General features: G+C 40.3%; 2 protein-coding genes across 10 annotated transcripts in view; one reads left to right on the forward strand and one right to left on the reverse strand.

The window, feature by feature from the left end:
• SLC31A1 (solute carrier family 31 member 1) overlaps window positions 1-6,777 on the reverse strand; it is a 40,195-nt gene extending 33,418 nt beyond the window's left edge. The window contains exon 1 of one of the 2 annotated variants that reach the window (XM_007475020.3): window positions 6,639-6,777. The gene's annotated coding sequence lies outside the window, so the exon portion shown is untranslated. Of the gene's footprint in view, window positions 1-3,094; window positions 3,141-6,638 lie in introns of those variants that run through there. The other variant, XM_056812436.1, reaches the window with a different exon arrangement.
• Window positions 6,778-6,974: 197 nt separating this feature from the next.
• Window positions 6,975-12,409, forward strand: part of FKBP15 (FKBP prolyl isomerase family member 15) — a 76,535-nt gene continuing 71,100 nt past the window's right edge. For 7 of the 8 annotated variants that reach the window (XR_001622713.2, XR_008915330.1, XM_016422860.2 and 4 more), the window contains exon 1: window positions 7,022-7,160. Coding sequence is in view for 5 of the 8 variants with exons in the window: in XM_016422860.2 (XP_016278346.1) it covers window positions 7,108-7,160 (53 nt within the window). In the remaining 3 variants the exon portion in view is untranslated. Of the gene's footprint in view, window positions 7,161-12,409 lie in introns of all 8 variants that reach the window. The other variant, XM_056812433.1, reaches the window with a different exon arrangement.

Here is a 12,409-nt window from a genome sequence, read left to right on the forward strand (position 1 = left end):
AAGGAACTATACTAATGTTGTCTATAGGCCTCATCATTGTATGACAAATTTTGTTGCCTCTTAAAAATCATTTTCTTTAAAAACAACGACCAAAAAATATCCCTTTACTTTCTGTCTTAATGACAACTCTAAGACAGAGAAGCAAGGGGTAGGCAAGTGGGATTAAGTTTCTAAGGCCCAGAACCTCCTGACTTTCAGCCTGGTTCTCTATCCACTGAGACATCATTTTCAAGAAAATGAGGTGGTTAGTAAGCCGATATATCCATCACTAAGTAAGTGAGCATTTATTAAGTACTTACCATATTCCAGGCATTATGCTAAGTGCTAGGGATACAAAGATAACAATGAAAGAACCCTTGCCTTCAAGGAGCTTCCATTCTAATGGGGAAGACAAGAGGTACAGACATAACTGTATAGTTGAGCAGATAGCTATGTACAATATAGAGATATATACAGTTTGTTAAAAAAAGAGTTCATTGTGGGGCTAAAGTTACAAAGTAACACAATGAGAAGGGAAAGTGATATTTAAAAACTATCAATAACATTTAAGATAAAAATGTTATAAAGAAAAAACTTTTAGTAGAAGTAAAAATACTTGTCTTTTAATCTTAGCTCTTTGAATCTCATTATTCTTTCTTATCTATAAAATTAGAGGGGGAGTTGATTTCTCAGGTTTATTTCAACTCTAATATACTTGATTCTCTAATGGCTGACAGTGCTGACAAAACACAACTTTTAACTCGTTTCCTTTGAAAATCAAGAGGTACACAAAAGACTTCCTTGCTTTGAACTTTCCTTTAACCAAGTTGTAAATCTGAACTGTCCAATAATAATGCCGACAGACTCTGTCTGCAAGTTTCTTAGGGAAATTATCATGACAATATGCAGAAATAGCATGTAAATTTCAGATGTTTCAAGAATATCTTATTTCTCAGTATTTGATTTTGTCAGTTCAGGTTTTATTTTGTTTTGTTCAGTGAAGTATAATGAAATACACCAATTCATAGAATTTGTTATTACAGTTTATATAATCAAAAATGAAATACTGAAAAACAGTTTATTAATTCTTCAGTTGCTCTAGGTACCACCACTTAATCACTTCAAAAAAAAAAAACCCTCTTTGTGGTGGCAAAAAAAAAGGAAAATGAGGGGATGCCTTTCAGTTGGGGAATGGCTGAACAAATTGTGGTATATGTTGGCGATGGAATACTATTGTGCTCAAAGGAATAATGAACTGGAGTAATTCCATGTGAACTGGAACAACCTCCAGGAATTGATGCAGAGTGAGAGGAGCAGAATCAGGAGAACCATATACATAGAGACTGATACACTGTGGCACAATTGAATGTAATGGACTTCTCTACTAACAGCAATGCAATAATCCAGGACAATTCTGAGGGATTTATGACAAAGAATACTACCACATCCAGAGAAAGAACTTTGGAAGTAGAAACACAGAAGAAAAACATTTCTTTGATCACATGGTTCGATGGGGACATGACTGGGGATGTAGCCTCTAAGCAATCACCTAATGTAACTATTATTAATATGGAAATAGGTCTTGATCAATGACATATGTAAAATCCAGTCTAATTGCTTGTTGGCTACTGGGGAGGGGAGGGAAAGAACATGAATCATGTAACCATGGGAATATATTCTAAATCAATTAATTAAATGTTTCAATTCTTAAAAAAAATAATCACCACAGAAAATAATGAAATGTATTCTAAACTTAAAAAAAAATTTTTTTAAACCCTCAAAACAAAAACTCAGACACATTATATAGTATCCCTTCTTTTGTAATAGCACTATCTCTTGGGGAAGCCCCAAACTTGTCTAAAATGCCTATAAGCATTTATTGGTTGGTTGTCCAGGAAAAGCTTTTCCAGTTTCTGTCAGTCCTCTAAATCATTTCCCATTATTTACTTTTGCAATGCAGGCCTCCATCTCATGATGCAGTATTGCACAATGCCTACAAAAGCAGGTTGTATACAAAAGCCAAATGCCATTGTGTAAGGGAAAGCGGGTGGGGGGGTGGGTCCTAACAACCTTTTCCTTCTCAGCTGGTTTTGCATTCCTAAGGGTGGGTCCTCCTCTACAAGGAGCCCATTCCTAAATCATTATTTCATTAGGAGCAAAGGGGCATCAAATGTACCTCCTTCCCTAAGCCTATTTCTCCTAAGCTGTTAATTCAATTACCACCTACAGGAGTTCTCATGATACAAGACAACTATGCAACTTTTTATTATTTTAAAACTTATAAAGATTTGTCATAAATTACTGAAAACTTTTTTCTTTTTTTAAATAATGGCTTGTCTCTGTAGAATGTAGGCATCCTTCTTCCCTGTTGGGGGTGGAGGAGGAGGGAAGAGTGTTTAACCTGGCTTCTTCCGGAGGAATTTTTGAGGACTGAGGTCACTAAAAAGCCAGCAAAATGTGCCTCACCTCCAACCAGTTCCCAGATTGGTTATTTCTAGTGTTACTTAAGTAGTCTTTTTTTTTTCCTGATGGGAAAGAAAGGGAATGACAGAAGAGGTGGCAGAGCCTGACAATAAATGTGAGTGAAACAGAGCATAAGTAATCACCTTTAAAACAGTCAGATTCTGCCAGGAACCTTCCTTGGTTAAACTACCAACCTTGAAAACGACTTAAAAGAGGAGCCCAGACTGTGTGCTAGTCTTATGGCCAAATATATTGTAGTGGAAGTTCTTGAGACCCAATCCAGAATATTTCACTTTATTATTAAGCAAATAGAGCAAGACCTCAAAACCTGCATTTTGTTCCCAACTCCAGCCCCACATTTCTAAAGTAATACCAAAGGAAAGATTCATAGTTATAAATTTAAAATATTAGTATTACTTCTAAAATGAATACAAGTCCTGAACTTGAACAATCTCTTCTTGGTACTGTGGTACCTTAAATTATTCATTCCTATGTCACCAACTATATTTTTGTTTTAAGTCTGAAAACTTCTTTGTAGGACGGCAATTTCCAGTAACACCTAAAAAAGGAGCAGTAGACCAAATAACCATGAGGTCTATCTAGATTTAAGTCCCTGCCTTGCTACTAATTAGCTGTAACAAAGTCATTTTACCTGTTTAGGCATCAGTGTCTTCATCTGCAAGCAAGGGTTCTTAACCTAGGGTATATAAACCTTCAGATTTTAGAAGTCCATGAAGTTGGATAGGGAAAAATGATATCTTTATTTTCACTGACTTCAAACTAAAATTTAGAATTTTTCTAAATTATTAAATACATTATTCTGAGATGGAATTCTATGATTCTCAAGATTGCCAGTGGGATCCATTACACAAATTAAAAAGGTTAAGAACCTATAAAATATATGGGTAATGGACTAGATATTCTAAGGTTTCTTCTGGATTTAAAGTCTTATCCTCTCTATGATTTATTAGGTTAGGACATTGATGCAAAACTGTTTAAAATGCATTCTGAGAAAAATATATAGATTTCCACACACCCCTATTTTATAGTTTGTTTGTTTTTTAATTTTTTATTGATTAATTAATTTAGAATATTTTTCCATGGTTCCAGGATTCATGTTCTTTCCCTCCTCTCCTCCCTACCCCCTCCCAGAGCAGATGAGCAATTGATTACACTGGGTTTTACATGTCGATTCTATAGTTTTAAAATTGTAATTGTACTAGAAAATAAAGGTGGGAGAATATCAACAGAGACCAGCACTCCACCCCGATCTCTCTTTGTAACTAAAGAATAAAGTACCAAAACATTTCATAGTAACAGTTTTCTTGGCAATAGTATCCCCACAAATGATTTTTAGCATTCTGGAGCACATTATTCACTAAAAACTACTGGTCCTGATAATAGGCCTCCTAATTTTTTTTGAAATGGCCAGACAAGGCAGCTCATAATTTTTAGTCACTACCAAGGAAGAGAATCCTAAAGCTCCAGAAAAATAATATTCCATTCAAGACCAAAAATAGTATCAAAATGTGCCAACTAGCATCAACAACATTTCATATGAAAACTGCTACAATTATAGTTCTGCAACAATAGTGATTTGGAGTGGGAATGGCCATTTAAAAATATAAACTAAATGAAAAAATAAACTAGATTAATTTCCCCCCATAAACCACAGGAATTCATATTCTTTAGCAAGAGGGTGCAAAAGACTAGAATTATATTTAAGAGTTGCAAAATCATTGCCATTGACTTTACTGTGTTAGTTTTTATTGCCTTAATGGTCCTAATCAGTAAAATTCAAATAAGCAGGGGGAATAACTGAGATTCATAAACAGAAATTTATCAAACATAATTCTTTCAGTTGTCCCATTTTTTTCTTCCCCAGTAGTTCTCACATATAGAGTAATTTAACATACCATATCACAGGCAATATATGGTGGCACATGACTATTTCTCTAGAGGCCACCTAAAAAAGGGAAGAATTTTAATAAAGAAAAATTTTAAGAACAGGAATGAACCTGATTGCTCTTCTCTCCACTTCTTGCTCTGGACACAGTAATCAAATTTATAGTATTATGAGTTCTGGAAAATGTATATCAAATGACCAATAAATGACACATCCCTATGACTTCTCAGATACTTCCTTCCTTGGTTACCACTCACCTATATGTATTGTTTTCTAGCACTGAGTACATAGAATATGCTTAATGCTTTATCTCCCTGTATTAGAAGTTCTTTGATAGCAAGGGCCATTTCAGTTTCACTTTTTGTATTTGCAAACCCAGAGCTCAACACATAATAAGCACTTAATCGCTTTTCATTCATTTATTTCTTTTTATTTCAATTAACTACTAACTAGCAATGTGGCCTTGGAAAAAACCATACTTATGAGAATATGAAATGAGTGAATGGTTGTGGAAGGAAGGGGGAGAGAAAGGGCAGCTAGAAAGCACAATACATAGAACAACAGGCTGGAGTCAACAGGTTCTGGGTTCAAATTTGACCTCAGACCCATTGAAGCTATGTGATCCTGGGCAAATCAGTTAATCCCAATTGCCTAGCCCTTGTAACTCTTCTGTCTTAGAATTCACACTAGGACAAAAAGTAAGGGTTCTTTTTAAAAGGGAGGAGAAGGGGAGGTAGGCTGAGCAATATCTGAAATTTAGTACCCATGTTATGGGATCAGCAGAACAGTAAAAGAGAGCTCTGGACTCAGTCAGCAGAATTCACTTGTCCTACTTATTTTTTGACTGTGATCTTTATGTGTGAGCCTCTCTGTGCCTCAATTTTCTTATCAGTAAAACAGGTATAATAGTTCATATTTTTTTTTTTTGCTTTATAAGGCTGTTGCTGAGTGAGGAATGACAAGAGAGATGTGAAAATGCTCTGGTAATTGTACCATACTGTAAAGAATTATTACTTTGAACAAGGCACTGTAATAGGTGTTGTGGGGAAGATTTTCAAGATGCCTAAAAGCCCCTGCCACCTTGGAGCTTACAATCCAACTAATGAAATAAAAAGTACCACCCAAAAGGTAAATACATTAGGCAATGTATGAATACCAGAAGAGCAAGTAACAATCAAATGTTTTGGGAGAGCAGCTAGGGGAAAGAAAAAGCCTCAAGTGTAAGGAAGGATTTGAACTAAACTTTGAAACTAGGGATTCGACAAGATATCCATGAGGGAGCAAAGAATATGTTGTAGGGGAAAGGAATCCTTTCTGAGTACAAAGTTAGATCCATAATTCACAAATAGGAGTCCTCTGCCTAGGCCACTTGTGATACTTCTGAAAGTCACTAACTAGCTTTGATTTTTCAGGAATCCCTGGATCTGTTTTCTCATGTTAATAGAGATATTGTGCTTTAAGCTTTACCAAGTATTTTACATACGATATCTCATATAAGGCTGCAATAATCCTATGAAGTTAGTAGTTCAAGTACTATCTACCCTGTAGATTAATAAACTGACATTAGAAGTGAAGTGACTTGCCTTTGGTCAAGTTTATACTAAGTGGCAAAGTCAGTATTCAAAGTACATCTCCAGACATCAATTTCACCGGGCTTCCTCAGTAAACCGAGGGAGTTGTTGATCCCCTCCAGCTCTCATTCTGCGATATCTGTAACTAACTTTCTGGGTGGCTTAATGCAAGCGAATATTCCTTTCTGGTTCTGTTTCTCCATAACTACTAATGTGAATTATGACTTTAGGCAAGTACCTGTCCTTCCCAGGACCTCAGTTTCCCCACCCATAAAACAAAAGAGGTGACCTTGGGCAGGTCGCTAATCTCTTTAGGCCACACTTTCAATGACTGTCAAATGAGGGGTTTGGATTAGACAGACCTCTAAGATCTCTCCAAGCTCTAAATCTAGGGTCCTATAACTGGATCGTCCTCTAGTAAACTTTTCCTCGTGCTGGAGGAGATCCCAACCCCATAGCCCGCTCTCACCCTTCATCCCCAGATCACCCTTTGATGATATCTGTCCTCTGGTTTCTACTCACACTACTGATGTCCCAGGACAGACCTTGCTGACTCCTACCTGAAGGGCAAAGACAAAGCGTGTACAGCGGAGGAGGGGGATGGAGGAGGACCACGGGCACCGAGAAGGGTCAGTCTGGTCGGGTTCTTCCAGGAACCCAGAGGGAAGATTAAGATTCTTAGAGACGACCGAGAGGAGGGAGCGGGGATGCAACCTTACCGCCCGAGATCCAGATGCTGCCACCAGCTCCGTGGAACCCCTTCCTTTCAATCCTGCAACCCTCCGCGACAACACTCAAACAAGAAGCTAGACCCCAGTCCCCTGCCCTACGTGTCCACAGCCACAGCAGCCGCCGTCGCCCAGGATTCTCCCCTTCGCTCCGCCCGCTTCCCGGGGCCATCCAATCCCGCGACCGCTCCTTCCACCTCCTTTCCACCTTTCACGCCCCATTGGCCGCGACGGGGCCGGCACGATTCGCATCACGTGGCTCGCGGGCTCACGTGGCTTCCCCATCTCTCTTCCTCCCTCCCCCATTTCTTTCTGCTCAGTCTCCCCTTTAGAATTTGCAGCGTTACTACTCCAGTTTCAGCCGCCGGAAAGCGGGGCTGGGACGCCGCGGCATTTTTACGACACCGGCAGCAGGTAGATACCCCGACCCCTTTCCCCCAGGAACTACGGCCGAGGCGCAATGTTTGGGGCTGGCGATGAGGAGGACGCGGATTTCCTTTCCCCCAGCGGCGGGTGAGTGGCGGGCCCGGGAAGGCGGCCTCCGGGACGCCGTGAGTTGTGGCTTCTTTTATGGGAGGCCTTCCTTGCCTGCCCGACTTCCGGCTCTGTTGCTGGTTCTCCTCCCCCCCACTCCCAGGGCACACCCCCCACTTCCCTCCTCTCCTCCCCCCTGACGTCTGCCCACCTGCTCAGGCAGCCTCCTTGCCCTCTCCTGCACCCTATTCCCTCCTCTAGCCGGTCTCTCCCGGCTGCTCCTCCCTCCGCCCAGCTCCGCGGCCAAGACTGGGAGCGCCAACTGGCCACCTCAACTTTCAAAGTTTTTGGACACCCCTTACCCCACCTCCACCCCGGGGTCTCACTAGTGCCTTGTCCTCTACTGCCTACCTTTTCTTTTCTCATAAAATCAAAATGCCAGAGACTCCTGCGAGCCCCAGCCCCGCCTCATTCTAGAGAGAGAAACTGAGGCCTGGTTTGGGAATCTTGGGAGAATGTTTTGGACTGGAGCTGGACGAATTATAACTTCCTTTTTCAACTTCACCAGACTTAAACTTTCCCACTTCCGGCCTCTCATTCTATATCTGTGAAATACAGTCCCCGACCCTAGCTTTTGGATGGTGGAATCCATTGGCGCACCTTCTGACACTCTTCTGTTTTCCCCTCACCCCAAGTCTTTCTTGCTGAAAGCCTCAGGGTTAGGGTTCACTCTTTTCAGGTGTAGTAGAAAGGCAACTGGATTTGGACTCTGACCTGAAGTCAGCAAGACCTCTGTCCATATCCAACCTCAAATACTTACTAGTCTGACCCTGGGCAAAGCCACTTAGCCTTTGTTTGCCTCTGTTTCCTTATCTATAAAATAGGAATAATAATAGCACTAACCTTCTAGGTCCATATCAAATGACATGATAATTGCAAATCGCTTAGCACATGATAATTATTATTAGTTGCTATTTGTGTAACCTTGAGCTAGTCACTATCTCTGGAACCTCAATTTCCTGTAAAATGAAGGAGTTAGACTTGTAGCCCTCTAAGGTAGTCTACTTCCAACTCTGAATCTGTATTCTTAAGAGCAGTATTTGTTGTATTAATCAATTACCAAGACCCAATTTGAAATCCTGCTTCTCTCACCACCCTAGTACAGATGTTCATTACCAGCTGACTAGATTATTCAATAGCAGTTAATTCAATAAATATTTATTCAGCACCTATGGTTGTGCTAGATAGGAGGGATACAAATTTAAAAAAAAGAAAGACCATCCCTGCTCTCAACAGCTCTACTATCTAATGTAAGAGCACAAGGCACAAAAGAAGCTGAAGGGGATATGGAGAAGGAGGGAAAAACATCCAGCTCCCTGGAGTATAAATCAAGCAGAATTATTCATGAGAAATGAGGAGTTACTTGCAAGATTCTGATCCAAGCCTTCTATAAAGGAAGGCTTTGGGAGGAGTTTCAGTTGAGACAAGATATTGGCTATAATCAAACTATTCTTTTCAAAGTACCACACTAGTCTCTTTATTTTGTAATCATGTTGTGCCTTACCACAAGACTGTAAGCTTGGGGAGGGCAGAATCAAAGTTATCTAAAAAGTATTTTTAATCACCACTGTTAGTACAGTTTGCTGTACCCAGTGGTGAGCATTCAAAGTGTGTGTTTAGAGCATTACAGAGTTCTAGTTGGCCCCAACCCTTCCTGATAGTTTCAGTCCTCCCACCTACCTCCCATGATAGCATACTTGGCAAATGAACTAAGTCATTATCTTAATGATCTGCAAACTTTTGGACTCCTTTTAAGTATTCTGCTTCTGTCCTTTTCTCATCTTCATCATTTTCATTCATAGACTCCTTAAGTACTACAGCTATAAAGGACCTTAGACAACATTGACTTGGAAAAAACACAGAACTATTAAATAGTCAGAAAAACCACTCTTTAATTAAGGAAAGGCATTCAGTGCTGAATTAGGCCTTCATGCAAAGCTGTGTGCCACTTGCCTACACAGACTATCAATTCCAAGACAGAAGAGCAACAGGGGCTAGGCTAAGGACACACAACTATGTTAGCACAGTTAATACAACACACAAGTATGAACTGTTATAGTTCAGATTTGAACCCAGGTCCTCCTGACTCTAGGCTCAATGCCCTATCTACTGTGCTATCTAGTTGCCCATCCTCATTACTTTTATAATAAATAAACTAAAACCTAGATACTCCTGCCTTATACCATCAGACCAACTATGAAATCCCAAATCTGTTCAGAATATAAAAATTTACTTTTCTCGTCCAACTTAATTTAGAGAATTAACTTAGAAACTTGAGAATTGTCCAATTTTTATTATGATTAAGCCCTTTAAAACTTCTTGCAGGTGCTTCAATATTGCCTAACAATAGCTATACAAAATGGCAAAAATGTATTTTAAAAAACAGAATAGTGCCTTGATTAACTCCATTTGCTATTTCTGATGAAGATGATTATTGACAAATTTATACCCTATCCCCAGAATATGACTGAATCCACTTTCGTGTACTTAATAAATTGTACTGCAGTTGCTCCGGCCTTTTTTTTAGATTTTTGTCCTCAAGTCCCTCCCTACTGACCTTTTCTTATGTAGAGTTATTTCAGTCTCTAACAGCTTCTAGGCCTTTCTTGATTTCTCAACAGTTTCTACTTCTCCCAAACCAGAAAGCATAAAGAATATTTCCCTCTCCTTAGCTTCTCATTCCCTAAATTACCACTAGTTACATGATCCCTATAGAACAAGAGCAGCTTTTTGAAGTCACAAATTTGTTGAGGTCTCTTGCCTATCTCTCATAATTTCATTAAACTGAGTGTACCCTGGATGACATAAGAATAAGCAGAAATATTTTCCTCACCAACATGCTATTGGTTAGCTAATGCCTAATCCCAGCCAATAGTAGCACCCTAAGCTCTCTACTTTGATTGCTCCCTAGTAGCTAGGTGGCACAGTAGTTAGAATAGTAGAGTTTGCTGTGTGATCTGGACAATTCACTTAACTTCTCTGTGTCTCAGTTTTTGAAACTGTAAAATGTGATTAATAATAACATCTTCCTTCCTTGTTGTGAAGATTACATGAGATATTATAAGGCCCTTTGCAAAACAGAAAGCACTGTATAAATGCTAGTTGTTATTATTACTATATGAGATTAAGTGTACCTAATTGGTTTCTTCCTGAAGACAGTAGTAATTTGATCCAGCCTTTTATTTATCAAATGCCTATCGTGATGTGCTGGGAGCCAACAGGCCACGACGCCTTGACAATCACACGTGGTAGCTAAGGAGGCCATAGTAGACCTCCCCTGTGGCAGTGATGTAGGCACTAGAGAAAATACAAAGGTTAAATAATGGGTCACATTTATAAAGCATTTTGCAGAACAGCAGGTATTGGAAGAAGGTTGTACCAATACCAGTATGCCCATTTTATAAATGAGACTCAGAGGGGCTTTGTTAGAGCCAGATCTCCCTCAAATCTTTTGATTCCAAGCACAGAAGCCTTTTCTCTAACTGTCCCTGCAGAGCTCCTGACTCTTTAATGTTTATAATCTGGTAGCAATTTGAGGAGAATAGTTAAGATGACCAGTGTAACATTGACTTAGACTAGATGTCAGTCAGTGAAGCACAGCCTTGCAGGGACAATAGTTGCTGACTATCAGGTCTCCTGTGGACTTTGGGACTTGTTGGGATCATTTTCCCCAACTTTGTAAAACACCAGCTATGTGATTAGGCCTTTAGCACTATGTGGCTCTGCGTCTCCAAGAGTTTTCAGCCCAAAACATTCTTTAGTCTGTTTCTCTATAGCAGTGATGGTGAAACTATGGCATGGGTGCCAAAGATGGCACTCAGATCACTTTTGGGGGGCACATGGCTGAAAGTTGTCTCCCCCCCCCCCCCCGCCCCCAGTTCATACTAAGAAGGCAGAGGGACTTGGATGGGGCTGTTCCCTTTCCCCTCTCCACTGTGTCTAATGACATTTTTTCACATCGCCCATCTTTCTACCTAGCAGCTCAATGGGAGCACTTTCTTCCCTGTGTGGGGTAAGAGGGGTGGGGCATGGCACACTGTCTCTGAGAGGGGTGGGCATAGCATTTGGTCTGGGGGGGGACAGGACCAGCACCCTGTCTCTAAAAGTTTCGCCATCACTGCTCTATAGCATATGCCCTCTGTCTTAAGAGAGGTAACATTGAAATGGTATTTTGAGTTTATAGGCCATAATTACTATATAGATACAGGATATTAATAACTTAGCCATCACAAAAAGAAGCTAATATCAATAATAAAAAAGAATGCACTGCTTAGTATGATTCATTGAAATAGCACAAATGAATGAATTTTCTTGATAAGGAGAAAAGGGAAGAGTTAAACTGCAGTACAAGAAATTTAATCTAAAATAAGTGATCAGGTGAATTGCTTGCCAGCAAAAGGAGAGGGAAGGGGGAGGTAGGGAGACAATTTGGATCATATAACTTCAGAACACTTATGAGGAAATTTGTTATTTGTAACTTATAAATTTGTTATTTGTAACTTATAAAATAAAATATCTTTATAATAAAAAGTTAAAATAAAAGAAGTGATCAGGGGGCAATGAGGTGGTCCAATGGATAGAGAGGCAGTCTTGGAATCAAGAAGTCCCGTATTCAAATCTAACCCCAGAAACTTCCTAGCTGTGTGACCCTGGACAAGTCACTTAATCTGCATTGTCTAGCCCCTACCATTTTTCTGTCTTAGAATTAATGCGTAATATTGATTCTAAAACAAAGTAATGACTACATGGCAGCAATCTAGATGTGAATTGCTTCCTCTCCCCTGTACCGAACGAAACAGACTACCTCAAAAGAGCATAAAAATCATCTTTGGAAGATCGGAGGGACTCTCCAGCAGCCCACAGCAACAAAGGAATGTGGGGTTTGAACATTCCCACACTATAAGAGGGAGAGAAAGCTCACTGCCAAGCGTGAGCTGAGCTGAGCTGAGCTGAGCTGCCCTCCCCCACCCCACACATAGAACCAGAGTAGGGACCAGCGCACTCACCGGAGACAGTGAGTGAGTGGGGAGCACTCCAGGGTCCTTGGGATCTAATGAAGACTCCCAGTGAACTACCCCTCAGAGCTGTTTCACTGGAGAGTGCACAAACCATGGGGGCTCCTGCAAACTGGGAATGCTGTGGAGGCTCTAGAAACGGCCTGAGGCAAAATCTCCATCACTCCTCGCTGTAGTGGGGGGGGGGGGGCACGCCAGGGTCCTTGGGAACTG

This window comes from Monodelphis domestica, chromosome 1 (assembly GCF_027887165.1).
Source record: "Monodelphis domestica isolate mMonDom1 chromosome 1, mMonDom1.pri, whole genome shotgun sequence".
Classification (NCBI taxonomy): Eukaryota; Metazoa; Chordata; class Mammalia; order Didelphimorphia; family Didelphidae; genus Monodelphis; species Monodelphis domestica.